General features: G+C 40.8%; 1 protein-coding gene across 16 annotated transcripts in view; it reads right to left on the reverse strand.

Moving 5' to 3' along the window:
- Positions 1–5,258: 5,258 nt before the first annotated feature.
- The window catches only part of SVIL (supervillin), a 147,690-nt gene continuing 128,621 nt past the window's right edge, over positions 5,259–24,327 (reverse strand). For all 16 annotated transcript variants that reach the window (XM_075082544.1, XM_075082536.1, XM_075082534.1 and 13 more), the window contains 18 exons: positions 23,331–23,508; positions 22,866–23,038; positions 21,456–21,611; positions 20,569–20,705; positions 19,911–20,058; positions 19,641–19,786; positions 18,613–18,788; positions 18,368–18,512; positions 17,713–17,989; positions 15,652–15,803; positions 14,352–14,457; positions 13,329–13,536; positions 12,531–12,664; positions 11,695–11,850; positions 11,203–11,346; positions 7,304–7,425; positions 6,334–6,489; positions 5,259–6,210 (listed from right to left, as the gene is read on the reverse strand). In XM_075082544.1, the coding sequence (XP_074938645.1) occupies positions 6,124–6,210; positions 6,334–6,489; positions 7,304–7,425; positions 11,203–11,346; positions 11,695–11,850; positions 12,531–12,664; positions 13,329–13,536; positions 14,352–14,457; positions 15,652–15,803; positions 17,713–17,989; positions 18,368–18,512; positions 18,613–18,788; positions 19,641–19,786; positions 19,911–20,058; positions 20,569–20,705; positions 21,456–21,611; positions 22,866–23,038; positions 23,331–23,508 (2,801 nt within the window). In that variant the 3' untranslated portion in view covers positions 5,259–6,123. The remainder of the gene's footprint in view (positions 6,211–6,333; positions 6,490–7,303; positions 7,426–11,202; positions 11,347–11,694; positions 11,851–12,530; positions 12,665–13,328; positions 13,537–14,351; positions 14,458–15,651; positions 15,804–17,712; positions 17,990–18,367; positions 18,513–18,612; positions 18,789–19,640; positions 19,787–19,910; positions 20,059–20,568; positions 20,706–21,455; positions 21,612–22,865; positions 23,039–23,330; positions 23,509–24,327) is intronic.

The raw sequence follows: 24,327 nt of genomic DNA on the forward strand, positions 1-24,327 counted from the left end.
CCCCCCCCCCCCCACTGTACAATAAGGCACCAGCAATAGTATTCCTGAAATAGAAAAGTTAGAATTGTTAAAAAAACCCCTGCATATTTAAATTGTAAGACTTAAGTGAAATGAAGGTAGCAGTCAGAGTTGGAAAAAGAAAAAGCATTAGAACTAGCTGAGATTTTACTTGGAAACTACTTACATAAATGACTTAAGTTCAAAAAAAGCTATAGAAGTGAAATGATAAAATATTGCCTGGGCCCCCATAAATACACCAAGCCAAATCAATTACTTTTCTGTCTATAAGTCATGAGCAATTTATAAAGCATAGAGTCAGGAACACAGGCACTTATAATAAAGTGTTACCACTTCAACAACATTATTATATACAGCATCCAATTTCTGGAGCTAGGAAGCGGGTGCCTTTCTACACAGCAAGTCACCAGTACCAAGAGTAGTGATCGTATCGAGGCTACTACATGTTTAGTGGCTGCATAAAGGCAATTAATAGCCCCACATGTAAACAGTTACCAGTTTATATGGCATATTTCTAAACTGAAGGGATTAAATATCAGAGTGCTGCTCTCACAGCACAAGTGGCTCAGCAATTTCCACTGGAAAACAAATATGCTTGTTAGCACAGCTGGGAGCCCACAGGCTGCAGAGGGGGCAGCAGGCAAACATCACCCTTTAGGGGAGTGTAAAATTGAAGCTGAACAGCTCTAAGTTAATTCCTCAGGTATCAGCTAGAGATATGGGAAATGGGGATGATACAGGTAGTCTTCTTCTCCCTCCCCTTGCTCTTCCAGCAGCGCATGTGCTTGAAGACTTTTCTCTGGTTCAGTAACTCGGTGGGTAGTTCCGTGGACAGGTCCCTGTAGAGGACAGAGCAGAAGGTTGGGGTGGTTTAGGTAATGTTTGCAGCCATGGTGTTGGTGGCCAGGACAGATAGCTCCTCAAGGCCCCTCCCAGCTTGATTGGACTGGTAGAGCCACAAGCGTAGAAATGCATGGCTGCAAGGGTTTGCCAGCACAGGCCCTGGACTGTTGTGTGCAGACGTGTGTAGCAGAGCCAGGCACCTCAGATGCATTCAGTAGCTTTTACCATGAATCTCTACAACCACTCTACCTTCTGTTTGAGAAGGTAAAGTTCCTTCAAATGCCCTGGTTGCTTATTGCGCTGAGAAAGCAGAAAACAAAGCTGTTTCTTTTGCATAAATATTAAATCTTTCAGCAAAAGGGTGTAAGAAATTTGTCCAGAGTCTGGTGCTTGCTGTGAAAATATATTCCTGTGCTGATCTAAGGGGCTACGCTGAGAAGGAGCCATTTACAAAGCGCATACTCTCCCCATCTACCCCGAAGTACCAAACTGGAAAATCCCCCACAAAACATTCCTGTTACAGAGCAGACCCTGAGGCTGCCAAAAAGGGAGTTTAAGACCACCTGTGAGTTGCAGAGCAAGTGGGATGCCTTGCAGCAGGCACCTTTGCTAAACCGAGAGATAGTGATTTTGAAGGGGAGAGTTATGGGCAGGTACCATGTGTGTGAGCAGCTGACTCCCTCCCAGGTAGGGCAGTGGCTGAGCAGTGCAGTCCCTGGGATTGCCCTCCCACCTGCCAGCAGGAAGAGCTGCTGCTTCATCCCTTTCTTTCTGGGATTGGCCTTATTTACTGCTTGGCCCATGCCTCTGTCCATGGAGAGGTTTTGCACTCGTTCACCTCCCAGTTCAGAAGTCAGTGCCCAGAAAAATACTGCTGGCAAGAAGTCAGTACAGCTCAGATGATAAGGCTTAACGTGAAGGGAAAAATATGAAAATATTTTAGCTGTTTTTAATTGTAGGACCAGGATAGTTCATAGTTGGATTAGACAGATTAAAACTAACACTGTGACAACACTACCCCACAGTCACAGGTTTTAACAAAACATAGCCACAGAGCCAGCCTGGATTAGGAAACTGCATTGGTTCTTCTGACTGTTCTCTGGGCAGTTTTAACTACTGTCTCCCCAGGACAGAAGCAGAAAGAGGAGTTACTCACAGTGAGCTGTTCTTCCAGGTGATCATCTTACTCCACTGATCAAATCACAGAGAAATAACATAGAATGAGCATTAACCTTACAGTGCCTATAAATATGTGACCACAGGAGGGAGAACCAACCTGGCATTTCAAGCACGGCACCCCAACCTCCTTCATCCCCATCAAAGACCAATTCACACATTCAGTCTCAGGAGGAAGGGAGGCAGTCATGGTGCCAAGCCTGACAATATTCAAGAAGCACTTGGACAACGCCCTCAGACACACGGTGTGAATTTCAGGGTTGTCCTGTATGGGGGCAGGAGCTGGGCTTGATGATCCTTGCGGATCCCTTCCAACTCAGGACAGTGTATGATTCTACAGCCTACCCCGGCAGCATCTTGGGCTTGTATGATCAACCCCATGATGTTGCTGTGAGAAGCGAAGGGGCCTGTGTGCCCCCAGAGCCACACCAGTATGGACTGGTGGAGCATGATCCTCACCCTGTGCCCAAAAGGGACTTCCCTGCAGGATCAGCTGTCGGCTCCCAGCGTCACACTGGGGAAGTGCCTCAGGTGAACAGGGGCCTCGCGGGTTTGAGCAGTGACTTGGGCGTACAGGCTGCTTCCTCCTACTTCTGGGCAGCAATGGCCTATTATTGTAAACTTACTTTAGTTTCCACACACGGGGATGTGGAGAGCAGGCACTTTGGAGAATATTATTATTTGAGCTATTTCTCCTCATCTGCTACTTGATCCAAAAGGGAAATTTAGTCTGAGAGTTCATAGCAGCGACTGGTCAAATTGTTCTTCCTGCCACGCCAGTGAAGCAGGGTTAATGCTGCCCAGCGGGGAGTGTGCCTTGGCCAGCCAAAGCCTCTATCCCCAAGGGCTCTGCAGCAGTCAGACTCCACCGCTCTGCCACTGCCCCCTCCCAGGAAAGCACCCCAGGCTTTCAGGGAAGCTCAGAATCATCTTTCACCAGTTGTGCACACGGGTCCACAACTCCTTCTCAGCTAAATACCCAGTTGGGAGTCTAGTGGGATGCCAGTGGACAGAAACAAGTTCTCCCAAACTGTTAAAGATTCATTTTGTTGTTTCTCCCCTACCTACCTACCCTCCTCTTCTGGCTGAAGCATACAGGCTGCAGATTTTTCAGACATAATGTTGTTTTTGCTGTTGGCATACTAACGTATTCACATCTCCAGCCCATTTCACTGCTAACAAATCCTTATGTGTGCAGGAATGTTTGTGTAATCAAAGAGCAATATTTTTAAGAGTCAGGATTGAGCAGTTTAAAACCATTGCAGATAGGAATCATGGCTTAAGGCCTGGAAGCTGTGAGGCTGGCACAAAGTGCAGAATGCCACGTTCAAGGTACTGCCTTTTTCACATACAGAGCAGTCCCTGTACCAGATACTTTGCCCCTAAAGTCACCCAAAACATTGTGTTCTTGGGCATCTATTTGAAACAAGCAAATGCCCCTAGATAAAACCCAAGCAAGCAAATACACCCCCTCCCCGTACCCAGACAAAACCTGTCTCATCTGTATTTCCCATGCAGCACTATAAAAACAGTTCAAGAAGATTTTAATAGCCCTTTCCAATTTCCAACCATAAACAGCATCCCACAGTGGAAAGGAAAGGTAGCAGAACACTAAAGTGTAACCCACAGTTCTGTCTGAATCTTTACACTGACTTGCTTTCCCTTGTCAGTGTCACATTTGAGGAAAGCATTTTGATAAATAAGTATATTAAGGACAATAAAAATATTTTCTTTTCTAAAAAACCTTGACGTTTTCCTAGGTGACATTAGGAGCAAAGCACTTAAGTAGGAAGTGGGGTTTTGTGTCCCGGTTCCTGGCACCAAGACACAAGAATTCAAATTGTGTAAAAATTACGGTAACTCCGAGAGCTGAAAACACTGCCTGCAGGTCCTGGGGCTGGCTTGTCTTTTAGCTGAGATTCGAAAGGCTTAAAGGGTGGGTGAATGTTGCCCTTCAGCAGCACTTGGAGGACTGACAGTGTTTTCAAAAAACTAAAGCAAATGATACTCCCCTGCCAGAGGGAAAAACAAGGTCAATCATGCTATGCAAATCAGCTCTCTGGTGGAGAGAAAAATCAAAACAGAGGAACCTGCTACCCCCACAGTACAGATTGAACATGAATATACAAAACTTAATTCCTGCTTGATTTTATCACCAGAGAGGGTGAAAAAGGAAAATATATGGGTGCAAAAATACTTAGATGAATACAGCAGTGACTTTGGAAACCTCTCAATGCTTGAAAAATAAACAAACTAAGAGTGTTCCCCATGCAGAAGACACAGCTGAGGACTTCTGAGGTCCTATCTCATCTAAATATCTTTCTGCTGGAGGCTATGCAAGAAGTATCCTGTTGCTACCCCTTTTCTTGGGTTATTTCATTTCAGTTCTTGACAAAAAACAGCCATGAAAGGAAATACACCAGTGCTGAAAATTCACCTGTAGTATCTCAGGTCAGGTGAACAGTACTTGTGTATTTCTAGGCTTTTGGCTAGCATACAACCTATTAACTGATCTGTCAAAACAAGATTAAATATGGAGCAATATTTACTGTAGACCTTGACGAAATCTACACCTCACACATCCAAAGACCCTACTTCATTTCCCTGGGCCTAGGGGAATGAATGACAAGAGCAGCAACAGGCACCACTGCAGGTGATCACTTTTTACCTGGGCAGGAGCAGCTCTGAATGGCTGCACGGCAGAAGGAAACTGATGCTGGCGGGAATGAAAACATGAAATCCACACTAGGCTGTCAGAGGGGAACCACCCAAGTTGTTAACAGAAGTGCGAAATGCCTGAAAAACTTTTCAAACAATAGCAAAATTTTACTTGATTACCGAAAAAAAGATTTTGACTCCGGTGCTTACTGAAAAAATGGACACGATGCCATACCAATTTTCAGTTCAAGTTTTTCTCCCATTTGCACAAAGGTTGAACAGAATTTTTTCAAAGTCTGAAAACCAGCATAATAATTTTGGTTTCATGTATAAAACAGGGCAACCCAAAGGATACAGGAGTCGTGTGACAGTTCCAACGTTCAGCATTAAAGTGTTGCACAATCTAATTTTATCTCATATATTATTTTCTACATTATCTGCTTCTCAAATTATAACTCTGTACAACACCTTCAGATATCTAGGGTTAAAATATTTGGATAAAATACCCTGTTATGGGAGGTTCCAATGACTTAGTACAAAGTACAGTACAAAATAACAACCAGTCAGAGTGTCGCTAAGAGTTTATTCAGAAGCTTTTACTTTTGGTTCGTATATCACAAAAGACATGTTTAATGTTTACAACAAGTATTAGAAACTGAGATGTTTTTATTTCTACTATTATAAAAGTAACATAGGAGACCATTCTAAGCCATCTTCAAAATGCAGACCAATCTTTTTTTTTGTATATAAACTGTACACAAAAAACAAGGCACTATACATTTTTGGATAATAAAGTATAAAGGTTGATTCGCATAGTTTCTCAAGAAATCCATGCTATAAATACAAACGCTTTGTTCGGTTTAGCACCTGAAGCAGCACTGAGAACAATTCATTAACTATTGCAAAGAGAAACTTTTCAGAATGCGTAGGAGATACAGATTGGTGGCGTAGCTAATTCAGTACAAGCAACTGCCATCCAGCTACTTTTCTGTAGTTTTGACTTGAAAGTCTTGAAAGTGAATATATATTGCATTGTTAAATACATACTGGTTCTATGTGTTTATATAAATATAAATTCTTTGTAATCCACAAACTAACAAAATAACACTTTACAAAGAGAACTTCTTCAAAAACAAAAATGGCAAGTATTGTATATAGCCAAAGGACACCTGCAGCAGTAGCTCAAGAAACTACTGTTTAAGTGCATAGGGGAGCAGAGCTTAAACACAGTATCTTTAAGAATCAAAACTGAATTGCATTTCCAAAGAGTTCTCTTGGCCTTCTATAATATTACACACCTCCAGATAGGTAGTCGCTAATAGCTTCAGATTATTTCTATTTATTCTGTAAATGTGGGGTACAATTCTTCTAAAGGGCATACAAAGTGAAAACAGACATCCCTTTAGTGCTCACTCCAATAAACACAACTTAGAAAAGTCCTTTTGCCTTCTTCAGATTAACCTGCTTCCAAGATGGCAGTGCATTGTACTCTTCTCTTGTCATCTCTAACGCAACCTGCATTTAAAATGAGAGGATATGCCGTTAGTAAAAACACATGGAAGTAGCAACACTGTCAAACGACTTCACAGCAGCTAGACACACATGCACAGAGTAACAGTGCACCTGTTCTCTCCTTACCTCAAAGTCCTCATCTGAAAGATAAATTTCAAGCTTCAGTGGATCAACTCCCTCAGGTAGAGGCCGAGCTAAGAGATCTGCTAGTGGATACACCGTTTTGCACAGCTTGGCCAGCACATCCTCTACAAGGATTATCTGATTAGAAACGTCAGCATCCTGTACGGAAAAAAGGGAAAACAGAGAACAGGATCACAATGCTGAAACTACCCTTTAGTCTGCAGGTGGCACGGGATCACCCTGTGCTGCCTGGCCCACAGTGCACAAAGCTATACATCCAGGTCCACACACAGGTGCACAGCCTTGCCCTACAAGAATTTCACAGCTTAAAAAATGTCCGCATTTTGCAGAAGGACATCCTGTGCTCTCAGAATCTCAGTTTAAGGCTGAATGCTGTGTTTAGTCATTAAACCAGCATTTTCCACTAAGGGTGGCTGCGGAACACTTACAAAGCAGAAAATGTCATTTGCCTTGAGATGCTTCTTCACCGAAGGCTTTTAAAGCAGTCACATGTAATTGGGCTGTGACACCGCTTCCCGGGTGGGGAAGTCAATGCTGGAACTCTGGAAGCCAGCTGATCCTTTGCGGGGCATTTTGCTCCCCTGCACTTCAAGCCTGGAGAACAGACCAGAACTGCACATTGCTGCCTGTTTCACCCGACTGAAACAGTTGTTCTGCTAAACTGTAGCACATCTCTTTCTATGAGATGATTCAGTTAACACTTTCCTCCTGTTTTTAACAAAGAAGAATATGAGAAGTTACATGAAACAACAACCAGGAATGCCTCCGATATCCATGCTTCCCAGTCAGAATTTAGCTAAATTGTTATTTTTCTCTCGTGCAGACTCCTGAACTGTACTTTGGAAGTTCATCCTGTGGATTTTGGGGTTTGACAGCACAAACAAACGATGTTACTGACAACACAAGACAATTACTAGCAATAGGAAACAGTCTGGGCAATGAAAAGTTTTACCATTTCTGTGATCTCTGCGATGTCTTCCCTGTGTTCCCAACTTGGGAACATATTAGTGAAGGTCAGGGGCTCTAGGCCAGCATGAATTAGATAGGATTTTGGGGGCTTCTTTACATTTTTTCCTAAAACCAGCCAAAATAGAGAGGAAAAAAAAATTACAAACAGTACCATATTTTGCAGTGTCACCCATTATCCAAAGCTACCTCATAACTATGTTTAACTGATTCTTTCCTGAAGTAATTTGAGGCAGTAGGAATAAATTTCACCAGGATATTTTTTCATGTAGTATGGTACCTTTTAACATGTTTTTCAGTATTCTTAAATCTGTCCTTTACTCTATCTGACCACAAAGATCACAACATGTATGCTGAACACCCTCCCCCCTCCCAGTTACTTCCTGACCCAATGTATTTCTTACAAAAATAGAGTTAGACTAGTGTAAGCAGAGCGTGATGGTCTGAAACTAGCCACATTCAAGCAAATGAAACCTTCTGGTATGCTCAGCAGAAGTGTCCTGTCAGCAGCAAATAAAGCTTAAGCTTGGAGGCTTAAGTGAGAATGTTTATGTTTAAACTGTTTTAACTTGGGATACTGAGGTCTAACACAGTTGTTTGTTATTATAAATTCAAAGGAATGGGATCTGAAAGTTAACAGAGGTATTGCAATAGCTGGGTGGTAATTACTTATGACTTTCAAAGACAGTCCTGTTTCTTTAAAACACATATGTGTGCACACTATATAGGGCATGGACATAATCCTGCCAAGGAGCGATGCCATATCAGATTAAGTGGCTAAAGTCATTATACCAAGTACTGGTGAAAAAAGGCCCTATTGGTTGAATGACTCAAAAGCACTGACAAACTCCAAATATTACTGGAAAGAGGTAGACAGGCAGTCAGGGACTGGGAGGAGCTTTCATTCAGAAAAATATTGTACCTTCACCTTACTTGGATTGAAACAACCCAGTGTAATCAAATCTTTCTTCCAGATAGGCAATGGAAAAGCTGAAGATGTGGCAAAGCCCAGAATCATGTGAAACTAACACAGCAACATGACACCACCTCACTTCTGAGGGCTGTAGCTTCCCTAGAAACTGCTTCTTGCAAAATAATGCTATTCCCTACATTCAATCTCAGAGCATCTTTAATGCACTAAGATTTCCTCCAGAGCATGTAAGTCCATTACAAAGGACCCTGTTTTTTCCTGTCATCCCTACCAGCACTTGCTACGTGTGGGCTGTCAGGCAGGAGGGACTGAAAGAGCGCAGCCCCCTCCTCCCCACTGCTGAGGAGCACCCAGGGAACCGATGGAACCCCTGTGCAGAACACAGAGACTCTGGCTGGACATCATTGTTCCATTTGGTTTGCAAAACCTGAATATTACAGGCTTGGCTTTAGATAAGATGTTGGGAGCAAACTAGAGAGTATGTTCACATGAAACTCTGAATACTAGAGATAAAAGCTCTGTGGAGTAGTCTAACAAATGTATTAGAATGTGAGTCCTTTAACTGCACAATTTAGACAGGAGTTTTATAATTTGAATACTTGATTTTAAGCCTTCTCTTCCCCATATTTTCACTGTGGTTTATTTGTTTGTTCTATCATGAATGATTCAATAAATACTTTAAAACTTTGCATTTCAAAAATATGTGAATCTGCTCTAGTTGTGCTGCTCCACATTCAGTAATTCAGCCAAGAAATAAAAGGAGAGAGGCATTTGCTAATGTTCCAGTATAGGTAAGATGAATTTGTGTGTAAGTGGAGAAACATTTTCATTGTGTGAACTCTGCCCTGAGCACAAGCTGATCTCTTCCCTAAGAATCACTAAAGGGCGAACCAGATTCCTCCTTCTCCCAGCGGTCTGCAGCTCAGCTTTCCAGACTGCTGATTTAGCAGATAAAACCACAGAAGAACTTTCAAGACATTTTGACAAGTTAAACAAGATTTATGCACAAGGAGAACTGCTAGGTATATTCAAGGGATATCCACAGTTGCTAATCAATCTCTTTCAAACCGTCATGTAGTTAAACACTGCCAGCCAGGAAAAGGGGAAAAAAAAAAAAAGGGGGGAGGTGGAGGGGAGCAGGGGAGAGGGACTTAGATGAGGAAAGAAATGGAGAGAGAAAAAATAAGATAAAAGCTTTTTAATGCTTCTGATCGCTCAACTATATTCTGGTAGTCAAAATAATTGCAGCAGCATTGGTATATCTTGAAATTCAATTTCTCCACCTTGATAAGTAACAACACACAAGAGCTCGACAGCCCTGACAGCTTGATGCAATGAAGTTTTAAAGTGGTTGACAGAATTCCAGATCTTGAAAGTGACAGACCATCAGAACAGCATAGTTTGAACAGTAAAAAAAATGCTGAAGAAGTTCACATCAGCTTTAGCATAGAAATAGTACCGGTAGAGTCGATCTTTAACAGTAACAAACTTGCCCTATACCTGTCCAACCACGCAGCCCAAAGCTCTTAAGAACTACCCCATGGCAAAGAGGATAGAGCTACAACTGCTGCAAAGTCATGGCCAGCGGCAAAGTGAGCACCCAGCAAAAAAACTCGACCTATGATACATATGCTAAACTTCAGACCCAATAGGAATCACTGAAGAGCTCTCCCCAGTGCATTGAACTCAGATGCAGCAAATTCAATCCCATGCAGAAGGTATTAATCCCTTTTCCCATCATCAAACTCGATGATGTTCAAGAAATCTGGAAAAGTATCCAAACCTCAGCATGTGTATCTGATTCCATCTCTGCTGGGGCCAGAAAATATGATTTTCATTACCAGAAGATTATAGCACTGCATCAGGAACTCTGAGACTGGGATTTTACTTCCAGCTCTCTCACTAGTTTGCTGAGCAACTCTGGACAGATTGGGAAGGAGAGACTGGCTTAGCCTCAAAAGGGTAGAATTCAAGAAGGTTATTGCTTCCCCTCTTCAAGTATGCAAATGTTTATGGGAGGAGATGCAAGATACCACCAGCTGTGTCACAAGTTGTGAAGTTTATTTGCTGCAGAAGAAATCAGTGGCATCATGAGGTCTGAAGACCTGTAAGTGATCAGGCTTTCCTTGCAAGAGGGCATAGTTTGCACCAATTAAGCCCTAGTGACTTATTCATAGTGGGAAACTGCTCTGAACTAACAGAACGTGGCTGTTACTTACGCCCTCCTTCCCGGATGGTAACCCCACACCTTTCTTTATTCATCCTCCATCAGAAGATGCAAGGCCTGTTCCCAGCCTCACATACCCTTAGATGAAGTGAGAGGAAAGCATTATGGTGTCTCAAGGAAATTCTACTAGTGCAGAAAATAATCTGGTCAGTATACTCTCAATTGCAGCTTGAATCACTGCACACTGAGTGGCAATAACTCTGTCTTGTAGAAATGAGCACGGAGCCTCAGCTCTGTGCTCCAGCACTTCCAACGACCATCTTGTTTCTGTGTGAGACTCGTCCTCCATCTTCAGAGTCCTTCCACCTCCCCCATTAAGTCAAAACCCAGTATTATCAGCAAACAGTATATTAATTCAGTTTTCTGATACACAGAAGCTTATGAAATCTAAAAGAAGCTAGGCAGAAAGCATTTGGGTTTAAGAGGCTGTGTTCTCAGAATTCCCTTTTAGGGATCTAATGTCTGAACTATTCTCCCACAGTGAGGGCACAGAAGAGAAATAAAGCCTTTCCTCTGCGAATTGAGTCAGCATAGTATCTTGGCGATTTGGGAGCAATGCCATCACTACAGAAATGGTTTGCTAAGAATGAGTGGAGAATGTATCTTCAAATACACTGATGTTTATCAGTGCCATTGGGGAAGCACCTGAGTACCTTTCAGCTTGGGACAGAGTAAGGTATGGAAAGGTACGACACACTCAGAACAGCCAGGCACAGCAATCTGTTACCTTTGCAGTACTGGAGCACTGTCTCCATGGCGCATTTCCTGTCTGTAGCCCACCTGATTCGAGCTGATCCAGCAATTTTGTTTTCCACAGGCCACCAGCCTTGCCACAGGTACACTTCATGGTGATTGTCAACAAGGAACAGTGCTACACAGCCGAAGAAGAATAAAACTATCAGCCACTGATTAGTTCTCGGAATCCTGATTCCAATCCTTTTTTGTTATTCATCCAGCTGTACCTCATCTGAACTCAGATTCTCTGATATAAACAACGTATTTTTATAGCAAACTTTTGGGATACATGTATGTTTGATTAGTTCTCAGCAACTTTATCACGGAAAAATTACTGTTATTGCTTAATGCTGTATAAGCATCACATGCACACATTTTCCTGGGATAAATCAAGTTAAAAGTGATTACAGTTACTGAATCACTGCCCAGTGCAGGATACAGTTATCTGGTTTTTTTTATTACTTAAGGATTTTAAAGCATATACCTGGCTGTGGGGCAGTGTAAAGATCCTCTTGCAAGAATGGCATGGAATTGATCACAGCAGGGTCTCTTGAAGGGTAAACGTACTCAGTGGCTGAGAATTCTCCTGATGAACTACTGAGACTGAACAGGCGGGGAGTGAAATTAAACTTTCCAGGATCTTTAAAGAACAAAAATTAAGAAGATCAGTAATAGAAAATGCCAGAGATGAATGTAAAAAATGAAAGTAAAAAAATCAACTTTTAGAGTGACTGTAAATTCTCTGTTTTTTTAAAAATCAAGACAGACAAGCAGATGTCTTGGGGGACTAGCAACAGCTGTGAAGAACTTGAGCTAAAAGGCTGGCTGCTATCAGTTTGAATCTGATCCTGGCTAATTACTGCCAGTGATTTCATAACTGGCTGTTTTGCAGCTTAAGTGAAGCAAGCCCACTCGGAGTTTACTTTTTAGCTGACAAATTTTCCACTTGGTAAATTGATCCCCTCTGCTACCTTTGTTGGCAGTTTCAAAGCAAAGACTGGACAAGAATGCATGCAGAACTGCCTCCTAAATCCCGTCAGAAGAGAAGCAAAATGTGTTGGTAACAGCATTAACCGTTGCTCTGTGCTGCATGAATACAGAGGGGCTGCAGAAGGGGGAGAAAACAAAATGAAACACTTCATTTCCCAGCACTTTCCTCCTAGAATAGTATTACTTAACTCAGTAGATTTTTGGAAGCATCTCTCTGATGGGATCATCTCAACTACCAAGAAGTTCTTCAAAAGCTTTTCATTAAATCTCACAGTACTATAAGACCAGTAAAGTAAAATGTGAGTAACAAATCCAGGAATGCAGGCCTACCTTGCAACATGCAATCATAGGCCTTTCGATCTCTCCTTCCCAATGCATCCCAGAATCCCAAGGGCTCTGACCCTTCATCACATTCATGTATCGTCACCTTGCTGCTGCTGTGCAGCCCTGCCTCCAGCGGACATCTACAAAACACAAAAAGAGTGGACCCAGCTTTCCTGCCCCAAACACAGCTAACAAACCTGCTGGCCACTTGCATTATTAGAACCCAAAAGCACCCTGTAAGTTTGTTGCACACTTCATGTCAACACAGGCTTTTTGAAAACAATGACAAAAAGTATCAAAAACACAGATATGGAATTTCAGGAACCATTCTCATCCCACTTCTGATCACATACCCAGAGTAGAGGAGGTGCTCACATGAGCTTTCAGTAGGGATTCTTACTGCCTGTTTTTGTAACTATTGCTGTCCTCCTCGCATGCTTTCCCAAATTTATTTCCTCTTCCTTATTCACAAGGCTTGATTCTAATCCTCCTATCAACTGTGACTGAGTTTGCTATTCAGATATTGAGCACCTCCCTCCAAATGGAGACTGGTTTTTTTCAACTGTAATTAGTACAGTAGGAAGAATATGTGCATTTGACCTTAAGTGAAAGTGATTACAGAACACGTGTTTTCCCCACTCCACTGAATCAACTACCCATCATTCCTCCTCCTTACCAAGCATGCACATGCTGCAGTTGTACTCAGAGGACAGCTTGCTTTATTTCAACTTTTCTTTGAGGCAGACTCTTTTAAGTAAATCGGTAGCCTGTATAAACATCTCAAAATATAGGTCAGACACTCACTGTTCTTTTATTTTATTGGCTGCTGTTCTTCCTACATCCTTGGTGTGAGATTGTGCTTTGCAGCCATGCCACAAGTAGATAAGAGCTTTATTTATATTGAGGACAATCATGGATGTCCGGGAACGCAGGCTGCTGCAGTGACATGCTACTTCAAGTAAGTTTCCTTCACTGGGAACTTCTCCTCGCACGCAATATAGCCTCCAGTCACCTGGAGTAGACAGGAACAGTGCAGCAGTATTATGCAGTCACACGGGATTGAAAATTCAAGACCTCTGCTCTGGAACAGCTGTTCTCATACTGGATGAATGTCACATATCGCATGCCTGCATTGTCACAGAATAAACTAGCTAAGCATCAGGTTTGGCTAACGCTACTTGAGAGACCCTGTTGCAGAAAAGATGCCTTACGAAACCTTGCTACAGGAGTACCTGTGTTAAGAGCCAAAGAGCTTAACAGAGCAGAAGAGACAAGTTTCTGCTGTTTCATACAGGAAAAAAAGGGAAACAAATACAGCAGTTCTTCTATTCATTTCTTCTTCCCCTGTGAACCTTAGGCACAGGAGGTCACATTTAGACGTGAACTGGGACGTGTCCAAGCTACACCTGCACTGAAATTCCTCTACCTCAACTGCAGCGTTCAAAGGAATATGTTGCAAAAAGTAATGAATGGGGAACAAAAGCTCTCTCCTTGGAGCAGAGCTACTCCTAAAAATACTCTTTTGCCTAGACTATGTAGAAGGGAACATATTTTAAAGCAAACAGGCCCTTTGCTTAATTAGAAAACAACTAGAACCATTTATATGTGTTTCAGTACAATGAAGTCAGCTTGCTTTAGGGTGAAGTCCATTCTAAGCTCAAACAAAAAAAGCTACCTTGAAACAAAGCATGGCAATGCGGTCTCATGGGTTTCATGGCATTCGTTTCTCTTTTCTACAGAGTATGGTAGTTGAGACTGAATTCAAAGCCCCTCACAATAGGTAAAAAAGGATTTTTGGGCAGAAGCTCTTAACTAACAGTAATTTACTTTGTGCATTTTCTTCTTCCTCTTCCCTTCTTCCAGCATGCACAATCATCCCTCCTTGGAAGCACTGCAGAAAGCATGGCGGCTCTTTCCCTTGAAGCACTTGTACCTGGAAATCAAAAGCACCACTCTTCATTAAAAAAATGAAGCAAGTATACAGACTCAGGAAAACTAGTCTCTCTGGATTATTATATATTATATAGTTATGGCCACCCACAAAGATGGCTTTCAACTGCTGACTATTGTTTAAATTACCATATATATCAGCGTGCAATGGGTTTCATATGTGACCTGCCTATTAAAAGAAACCTCTAGCTGGAATCCAGCAATTGAGAGTTTTAGAGGATAAGGAATACCAAATAAACTTTAATTTAAATTAGTTTAAACTAACCATTATTTGAATTCTTTACAGGACTGGGCCATCTTGCCAGATATGTTTTGAAACTATTATGAGACACTGTAGGACATGAAGGAGGTTCACAATTTGCTGTAAACTGGTTTATGTGACAACATGCATGTTCTTTGCTCATTAAACATTGCATTTTGATTATGAAACTGATATAGCCAATTGTTAAATCAGCTATGTTGCACAGTATCCCACACTCTGGGTCAAATGTATTTGTGTATCTCCTCTATGAACTCCTGTCTTACTGCTCATGTCTATGCTGCTGTTAAAAAATTAATTACAGCATTATCAAGGTACAGAAACTACCTTTAAACCTCCCTTCTTGTGTGCTGGTAACAGCCAAGCCACAGCAAAGCCTAACTCCACCTAAAGACAAAGCAAGCTAGCCTGTCCTGTCTGATCTTCAAACTAGCTGTGACTGCAGTTGCTAGAATCTCTGAAAACAAAGCAATCTACTCTGTAATTACGGAGTAAACAAAACGAAAATTTCAAAGGTATTTTCATGCCTTGGCCTGGCAGAAAGTGCTTCTCCTGTTCTCAGCACTAGGAAGGCAGTCCTGTTATCTGAATGTGTATGGAAGGGAAAGCACAAATGTGTTTAACTGTGCTTCACCTATTCCTGCAGGGAGAGAAGGGGAAGACATTCTTCTGCAGCCAGTTCTCAGAAGCATCATCTTTAGAAGTGAGATTTGGTAATGACAATCTGTAAAAGGAGCTTATCTGTCTCTGGAAGTTGGAATAAAGCCAAAAGTAATTTTGAGGGCTGGCTATTTGTACTGGCAAGACGACCTTTACAGAAAGAGAGGAGGCAAAAAAGATGACCCACATTTATTGTTAGTGGCTACTTGGGCAAGCAAGTCTTACCAGGACTGCCGCCTAGGTCTGCAGGAAGCTCACCTGTGCTCCTCTCTCTTCATCAAGTTCCACTGTCATCAGTGCCGATGTCCCTTTCTCACTCACAGTGGAGTGCCTTCCTTGCCAAAAGAAATATACGCATTTCTCTTTTCCAACAGCTCTTACTTGTTGCTCTCCTTTTTGCCTGCTTCCAACTGCAAAACAGAAAGCACGCGCTGAAGAACGTACTCAGGCTATAGGTTTAAACAGCATGTGGTTTAATCTCCTCTGCCAGCTCAGCACTATCCCATCCAGAACAGGAAAGATAAAATGTCCAACTGGAGGAACATTAGATCTCCAAGCCCGTACGTTCCCGTGAAAAGTTGGCATTGTCTCATCAGGGGGATGTAAGCCCACATGCAGAGATGCCTGTGTTGGCCATAGGAAGAGATGTAGGAAGAACTGGTACTATCTGGAGAAAAATAACAGACATCACTTGAGGTAATTTGCATGTGAAATGGTATGTCCAGTTATGTTACCAGAATAGTGGATTATTGTTCATTTTCCACATTACACACTGTTCTTTGGCAGCAGGAGAGTAGCTGGCTGCTGAGTGATACTGGAAACAGCAACAGCTGAGAAAGCTACAGGCATAAAAGAAAAGTCTTTCTTGGTAAAATGATATTAGAAAGGAAAATTTCAGAACAAAAGAACACCAAAGTGGTATTTTGCAGTAATAAAAAAGTTAGGATTAGTTAAGCTTTGTTTATTTATTTTTTTAAATTAACTCAGTATTTCATGTTGGTCTAGTAAGTGGTTTGCAACAACCCCCCCCCCCCTTTTTTTTTTAAAGGGTTGGTATTTAGTTGTTACAATAAGCAAATAATGTTTACAGCAAGTAAAGTTCAACAATACAACTAGTTATGGAATATTTTACTCTTTCCAGTGAATACTGAATAAACAGATATAATAAAATCAAAGATTAAAAAAACCCAAGAGCTTTAAACCAGATTCTTAAAAAAAAAAAATGTTAAAACTTATGCCTTGATTTCAGCAGTGCTGAGCAGCATCCAGCTGAAATACTTAGGGAAAAGCATCCTGTTTTTTTCAAGTTGAGAATACTCAAACCACTAGCCACTTCTAAAATTTATGGTTTTTACTCTTATCTGTACATTCAGCCCATAAAAGTACTGCCTCCTACATAAAACTTTACTCTGTTTTGGAGTGATGGAATATATTTTCATCCATTTTGATTAGGAGTCTGTTTACAGTTCAGTATTAGTGTTACCCACTTCTCCCAAGACTTAGAAGCTTTTGTACTTTTCTTGGATTTGCCAGTATCTGAACTCAACAATCCTGAATAAGACCTACCTACATTTTTTGGCTAAAAGCCTGAAGCTTTAGAGCTGTTATACTGCTTTCAACCAATTTTAATATTTTCCTATTTGGAACAATACTTTTTAGACTATTTCTATTTTACTTACCACAAAAGCAACCTATTCTTAGCTTAGTGCCAGAAGGGAGAGTTCCAATGAACATACCAAGCTGATTCTCAACATTTACCTGCTGCTCTCAGGCTCTTTGTCAGAACACTGCTAAAGTTTTCCACTTGAGAGTGAAACCCATTGCAGAGGGTTTCCAGAAACAGCAAAAAGGACAGCAAGGGTGATGAGTTGGCAAGGGCTTTTCCTGTAATTGTTACTGTTCTCCATTACCCAGCAAAGGCTTTCCTTGTTGCTAAGCCTACCTCTCTTGCAAGACATTCAGATCACTGTCATTAGTCCAGCTGCCTAGTTATTTTGGTGTTAAGCTGTGGGTACAATTCTGGCTTAATGAGCTGTCCTGTGAACACGTACATCACCACTGTTGGGTAAAAGCAGAGATGGACAGTATTACATTCGATGTATGAAAAATAACTACAGGGTTTTTTTAATGCTTTCTTTTAAACAAAATAAAATAATAAGCTCTACCTTTTAATGGCCTAGGAAGGCTAAATTAGCATTTCTGAGCTTTAAAACAGTTTCACATCCAAGGAAGTCTGGGCCTGGATCTCACCACTAACAGCAGCAGTTTCAGCTGCACTTCTCCATGTTTCAGCAGGATGAAATGGAATTGTTCACTAACCTGTTGTGCTCACCATATACTTCCACTTCACCACATATGTGTCTCCCTCATGGAACTGCCCTATGCTTTGCTTCGGCAGTCTACTATAATCAAATTCCAGGATGTGCCAGACATCCACAGATGCTGTGATAATTTCAAACTGCCTCCCATCTTCTCCTTCTACAAGTCCATAGCCCCGGCCAATATTCATTCCATCCAAGACTGTGCCTACAGTTGTTTGGGGCACAGCTACCATTAGCATGACATCATATGGTTTAGAGTCGGATCTGGATTCTTCCTGTCAAAAAACACAGAAGAGATATCTTTGAGCACAGTTTTTTCTGTCTTACCCCACAGTTCCACTCAAACAGTTTGACTCCTGTGTATTTCAGTACTTTAATATCTTGTCATCATTTGATGCCTTATCAAAGCCACCTTGGCTTTGAGCTGCTTGTATATTGAGCTTCCTTATATATAAAGTAGTGTAATTCATTGAGCTGCTTGGCACTAATATAAAGCAACTCTGTGGGTTCACTGTATGTGGTGATGTTCTGACCCCTAGGTCAAAGCCCTCAAGATAAAGAAAGTGCCCTGGATCCTTGAGAACAAGCTTCCCTGGCTTCCATCCCAGCTAGGTCATGTAGTTTGAAATACCTAGCGTGCTTATTATATGCACCTTCTGGTGAAGGGATTCACTGGAATTCTTCTCATTGAGTTTCTTCAGCTCTGTCCAATCGAGAAATTTTTCTTTGAACAGTATGGTCTCGTTATGTTCTGTGAGTCTGCCAAACACAGCCCAGTCTGGGCGCCCTTGCCCCTTTCTGTATAAGGGAACAAAAGAAACAGAATCAAATTAAACACTGTGAAATAAGGGCAAGAAAACTAAGTTTCTGCAATGAGACTAAACTTGAGTTTTGATACCTGGGTATGAGGGGATTGCATTCTCCTGGGTCCAGAGGATTTATGTCACAATTGGAGTAGTCAAAGGTGCCATTCCACAAGTGTTTTGCCAGCTGGAATGCCACTTTTCTTTGTGCTAAAGTAACTTCCTTTCCATGCCATACATATACTTCACTGCCAAAATCAAACACCAGCACCTAAAACCCAAACCAAACAAAAAAAAACCCCTATCATTAGGTTATGTGATACTCTGATCCTCTAGTTTCCTAGTGCTGCAAGTTGACAGTGCACTGAACGCAGACTCCTCCAAATATCTGAGTTTCTGCAATGACACTAACAACTAGCACTGCAATGCAAGTATGGCCAGGGCAGCGGTCACACTGTGATGTCCAATTGTTGAGCCTGACTGGAGGCAAGAATGAGGAATGCTGTGAAATGCATCTTTAGGTGGTAGCTAGGTCATTAGCAGATTAGGGAACTCTTATTACTAAAAAACTGATTCTGTTGCATCACTGATTACTGTCCAGTAACACCAGCTTTCGCTGACATTTAGACCTATGCTTGTTCCTGTAGCTGGGGAAGGCTGACAGAACATACAGCATGGGTAACTGGCTCAGCAAACAGGCAGCAAGTTGAATACTTTCAAGAAAATGCATTGTGTCTTTATTTTGGAAATCAGCTGTCATTCCTACTCAGATGAGTGAAATGGTTCTTTGAAAGGCAAAAGTCTGCTAAGGATAGAAATAAAAATGCTTGAAAGGGAAAAGAGGTTTTTATTTTGTTTTGTTTTTCCAAAGTGCTACCTGTTTTGCACTTTACGACTTTGGAGTGAGCCTCTATTGGCAAAAAGATTTACACTTCCTAAAATAGTATTTCACTTTAAAGATAACATGATCTAATTTCTTGAAGCCCGCAGCGCACTTTGGACAGCAAAATGTTCAGAAGCTTTTCAGAAACAAAGAGGATCCAATTTTCAGGAGCCTTTCCACGAGCATTTGCAGTTACTGGAAGTTATGCGCTTACCACAGCAACGGTAAGTGGCACAATACCTCTTTTGGTTGTAGCAGGGTACATTTTGGCACCTTTCCCCAGTAGTCATCCTCAGGAATGAGTTTATCCTCTACGAGGCGGTAAATGCAATTTGTTTCTATTATTGCAGCTTCATACATTTCATCTTCTTCAGGACTTCCAGCAGCTTAAGGAAAAGATTGTCAAAAATAATAAAAAATTTTAACATCCAACTATCTTTACTAAAAAGAACCAACTCAACTATTTTACTGTGATAAAACATAATATACTGTAACTGTAAGAATGCTTACACTGGTAATTTGTCTGCCCACCAAGGAGTTTCCAGAAGTCTTTGGCTGCATGGGTGTGGGTATTTATTCCTTCTTCTATAGTCTGTATATAAGAAGCTCTACAGCCAAGTTCCCTCTTTGTCTGAATTAAAGTTGCAAGTTCTGAAGCCTACAAGATTAACAGTTATCTGAACAGGGTTACTTAAGTCTTTGGAATATTTGTGCATATTTTGTTCAGGGAGAAGGCAAAAGTAGATAGGATATAGTAGAGCAAATAGCAGGAGAAATGGTTATTATTTGTTGCACTAAATAGACAGTAGAAAAAACGTTACAGAAATACATTCATTCTTTCATTTGCCTTAAAACAAGACTTGATCTTAACGAACATGGGAATAAAAAGGACATCCTGCAATTCAGACTATTTTTTGTTTGAGTACAAATCTGTTTCCTGAGGATATCCTCTCTTCTCTTGCAGCTTTGCAACCTATATGCTCCTATGTCAGCTTTCATTCAGTGCACAAGCTAAAATATATTTACAGGAATCCTGCATATCTACCTGTCACTGACTATCACTTACACGCCACTTTTTGAGACAGCTGGCACCAAGACTGGATTACATCAAAGAGACATATGCTGCAACAGTTCTAAAAATAAATTTAAAACCCCAACTAGTACTAACCTTTGCTTTTTCTATGACATTTGCAAACTCTCCTATCCATAAGAAACAGAAATGTGGAGTCAACAACAGGAAACAGTCTCCGCTGTTCAGTGATGAGGCCCTTGGTTCAACTAATCTTGTTTGAACATGTCTTCTTCCTAAAGAGAAAACAAAGCTAATTATATTCCTTTGACTATTGCTATCAAATGCCAAGATCTAATTTGTTTTGAATGAAATACAAACAATCCTAGCACATTTAGCAAAATATATGGAAACAGACTGCTAAAGAAGAATTAAGAGACTACTACTGTGGAAAAAGGGTTTACTCACAGGAAGCAAAAAAACCTGTTGCCTCCTATTGACTAATATTTATATTATTTCCTGTTCTTGCTTTAACAACTTTTGTCCTTCTGGAAAGAAATGAATTAAGTAAATGGCAGACAGCACCCAAATTCCAGCCAAATACATTTGCTTAAGGGAAGCTATGGCAGAGTTTCTGTAGGCAGTAAAAATTTTAAGAATTTTACTTTGCCAGTAAAGTAGCTATTTATTTTGCAGATTCAGATACCTTACTACACACTGTAAGGGGAAGTGAAGCAAGAACACTGCCATGTCACTTCCAAGTTATGCTGAGCACTCGAAGAATGGGACAGTTCAAAGATTTCCATAGGAGATGGCTAAAATTCCTGAAGCATGTTTTCTCCTTGGAAAACACACGGTGGTGGCCACAATGCAAACCTATTTGTAAGGGTTAGCATTTGTCACACCATTCTCACTTATTCATTTAGGTTTTGGACCTAAATCTCAAGCTGGAGATCTAGAACAAGCTAAGCATCCCACTGTGGTAGCAACTCCCATATGTTACAATCAGCCTATTGTGTACGGAAAGTAAAAGCAGTACAGCATACCTTTAATTTGCAGCAGCATTAGCTTCTTGTATGGCACAGCACTGTTGTTAGAGTTTTGCTCTGTTAGATTAACACTCCGCAGGCTAACGTTGCTGAAGTTCTCTTTGCTTGCCAAGCCAGCAAGTGCTACTTCTGAGAAATTTGAGTTTGTAGACACTTGTACATAGAAAGAAGTTGGAGAAAACACACACACACAAAAAAGGACAAAATTATAAAAAATTGGTTGTTGCATTAAAAGAAATATTTCCCCCCATTATCTTCAGTTTTTCTTCTTCTCAACAGCAAAACCAGGCTGAACACAGATTAACTGCTAGCTCAAAAGCTTTGTGGGTTTAGTAGTACCTAAGTTTCCAGATATCATCCAAGAGTAAAGCGTCGGTGTCAGAATTACGTTATTTGGCAGAAATACCAACTTTGCTAGGAAACATGTCTTACCAAATGTTTTGTGAAGTACTGTGTGGATCTTCAATGCCTTGTAATTGTGTAATTGTGTAATTGTGATTAATGATAAAAGAGAGCAGAGTAGCCAAGGCTCTTTGAAATTCCCTTCAAATTTGTCTCAGCCAGTGTAATGCAATGCCCACATACATTTCAAAGTCTTAGTCATGTTTTATTGTAAACTTAAAGCCTAAACTCTTGGCTACTTTTGCTTTTTTCTCAAGCACAGACAAAGCACTTTACGAATTTATAACTCAAGGAAATGCTTCTCATATGGCAACAAAGCATTACACTTACAATTAGTGTTTTCATCAACAGAGGCAATGATTAAAGATAATCTCCCCTTATTCAAAATTAAGAAGGAAAACTTGTACTCAAAATGGTAAAAGTGGCTTGACAAACCTTTGAATAAATTTTACAATAATGTCTCTTGCTGTGCGTCAGGTTGTCAGGAAAAAGCAACGTCACGAGTAAAACACAAAGCCATGCCACAGAGCAGTGATCCTTTATGGAAATTAATCTTTTGGAGTGAAGAAGGCTAATTCCAATTTCTGAGAAAAAACTAGGAACTAAAATTGAGGCCAATGTACCTGAACAAAAGTTTATCTATTCTTGCCAGCGCTGCCCCCCAGCATAAGTTAATGCTAGGTCTGCTTTCCTCGATCTCCTGTCCTCACCCTGCAGGCACAGTGGCACTCTCTCTTCACACGGTAACACTGCTCAAAATAAATAATTACACCTATGCACAGGAGGCAGCTGTAGGTAGCTTTGCCTGAGCAAGTCACACACACCCTTTTCTCCAGACCTCCTAGACAGTCTACATTCAACCTTATACCTCAATCAATTTTTTGCCTCTCAGAGAATATGTTCCATTCCTTCAGTTGTGGTTTATGTCTTGCGATTTTTTGTTTTGCTTTGTTTTTAATTAAAATAGCAAGATAGTGTCTTGTACAAATCATCCTGCTAGCTTACTTTTTTCTACTTTCATTCGCTTTGACTCCATGAAGGCGACATTCAGTCTTTGTTCAGTATATTCATGAAGAATATCTTCTCTTGCTGCCAGCATTTTCAGGGGGTTTCTTGAGGACTGGACTCTACGCGTAGGCCTAACTGCACGTTTGTGCTCTGCTACAGAAGATATTAATCTGAAAAACAAGCAGTGTTTATAATCATCTGTTAATTTTCCTAGTCAGAATCATCTAATGACAAGAGATTTGCTTTGGTTTTGGGTGTGACATTTTTAGGAAATCAGGATCAGTTCCTTGATTCAGGAAGAAGAGTGATTTCAGAAATGTGTAGAAGAAACAGACATGGCCAGTACTAAAATATCCACAAGATGACATAAAGCTTAACATTTTGACAACTGCCCCTACGTCTGTATTTGTAACAATGGAATAAAAAACAAAAAAAACCCAAACCCAACCCCACTGTTCTTACTTTGGTGCATAAGGATCAAAGATGGCATCAAAGTCCTCATCAAGATCCAAAGGCACTGAGGAGGAAGGGAAATCCACATGGCGATAAAATTTGGAAAATGTTTCATCATCATCCAGCTTCATCACCTCTTTCACAGATTTTCCTGTAACTGTCAGCACTGTCTCTTGCATCCCAGCAACTGCAGGGAAAAAACACCTCACCCAATAAATAAACATACTAGAGTTTCTAACTCTAGAACAGGTAAACGTGGCTCATTTGGTAGTTGTTGGAGTGGGGATTTTTTGGGGTGGTGGTTTTTCGCCCCCCTTTTTTTTTTTAATAAATTGATGGAATTTGAAGAAAAGATGGTAGAAAAGTCTGTTGGAGAAGAATGATGAAAATGCAGTGTAACTGATACTCATATGCAACAATCTTTATTACAAAATGGTTGGGAAATATGGCTGAATAAAAAGTTAGGCACCATGAGTTGTTTTGGTAGGATGATATAACTGTTTTATGGTCTTGTATATTCCATCTTGCCTTTGAGCGCATAATTCCTTCCCTTTGAAAAGATCTACAAGTGGAAAGTCACTACTTCAGACTAGTGAGTATGGCACAATCATTATCCTACACTAGTGCCTCCTCTGCTGAAATGTGAATACGTTTGTAACTTGTAGTGTCAAATACCATAAACAAAAGGATTTTTGTCTTACAAATGGAGGACAGACATATGAGATGGAAACACCAGAGAACTCTAGACGGCTTCATAAGTAGCCTAGAAGCTGTACAAGGAAACTGTATGAGCTGCTACAGAGAGTCAGTTTTCAAAAAAGCATGAAGGTGAATGAATTGTGCTTGGTAGCAGGTTAGTGTCTTATTTTGATTTTAAAAAGACTGAAATATATTTAAAGCTGTTTCACTGTATATGGCAAAATGGTTCAGACTGGCTGTGTGGTTTTTAAGAAATCTGGCTCTCAAGAAGAATGTGTACACTGTGTGTAGAGAAAGAAGAAAATTA

Source organism: Phalacrocorax aristotelis, chromosome 2, assembly GCF_949628215.1.
Source record: "Phalacrocorax aristotelis chromosome 2, bGulAri2.1, whole genome shotgun sequence".
In the NCBI taxonomy this organism is placed as follows: Eukaryota; Metazoa; Chordata; class Aves; order Suliformes; family Phalacrocoracidae; genus Phalacrocorax; species Phalacrocorax aristotelis.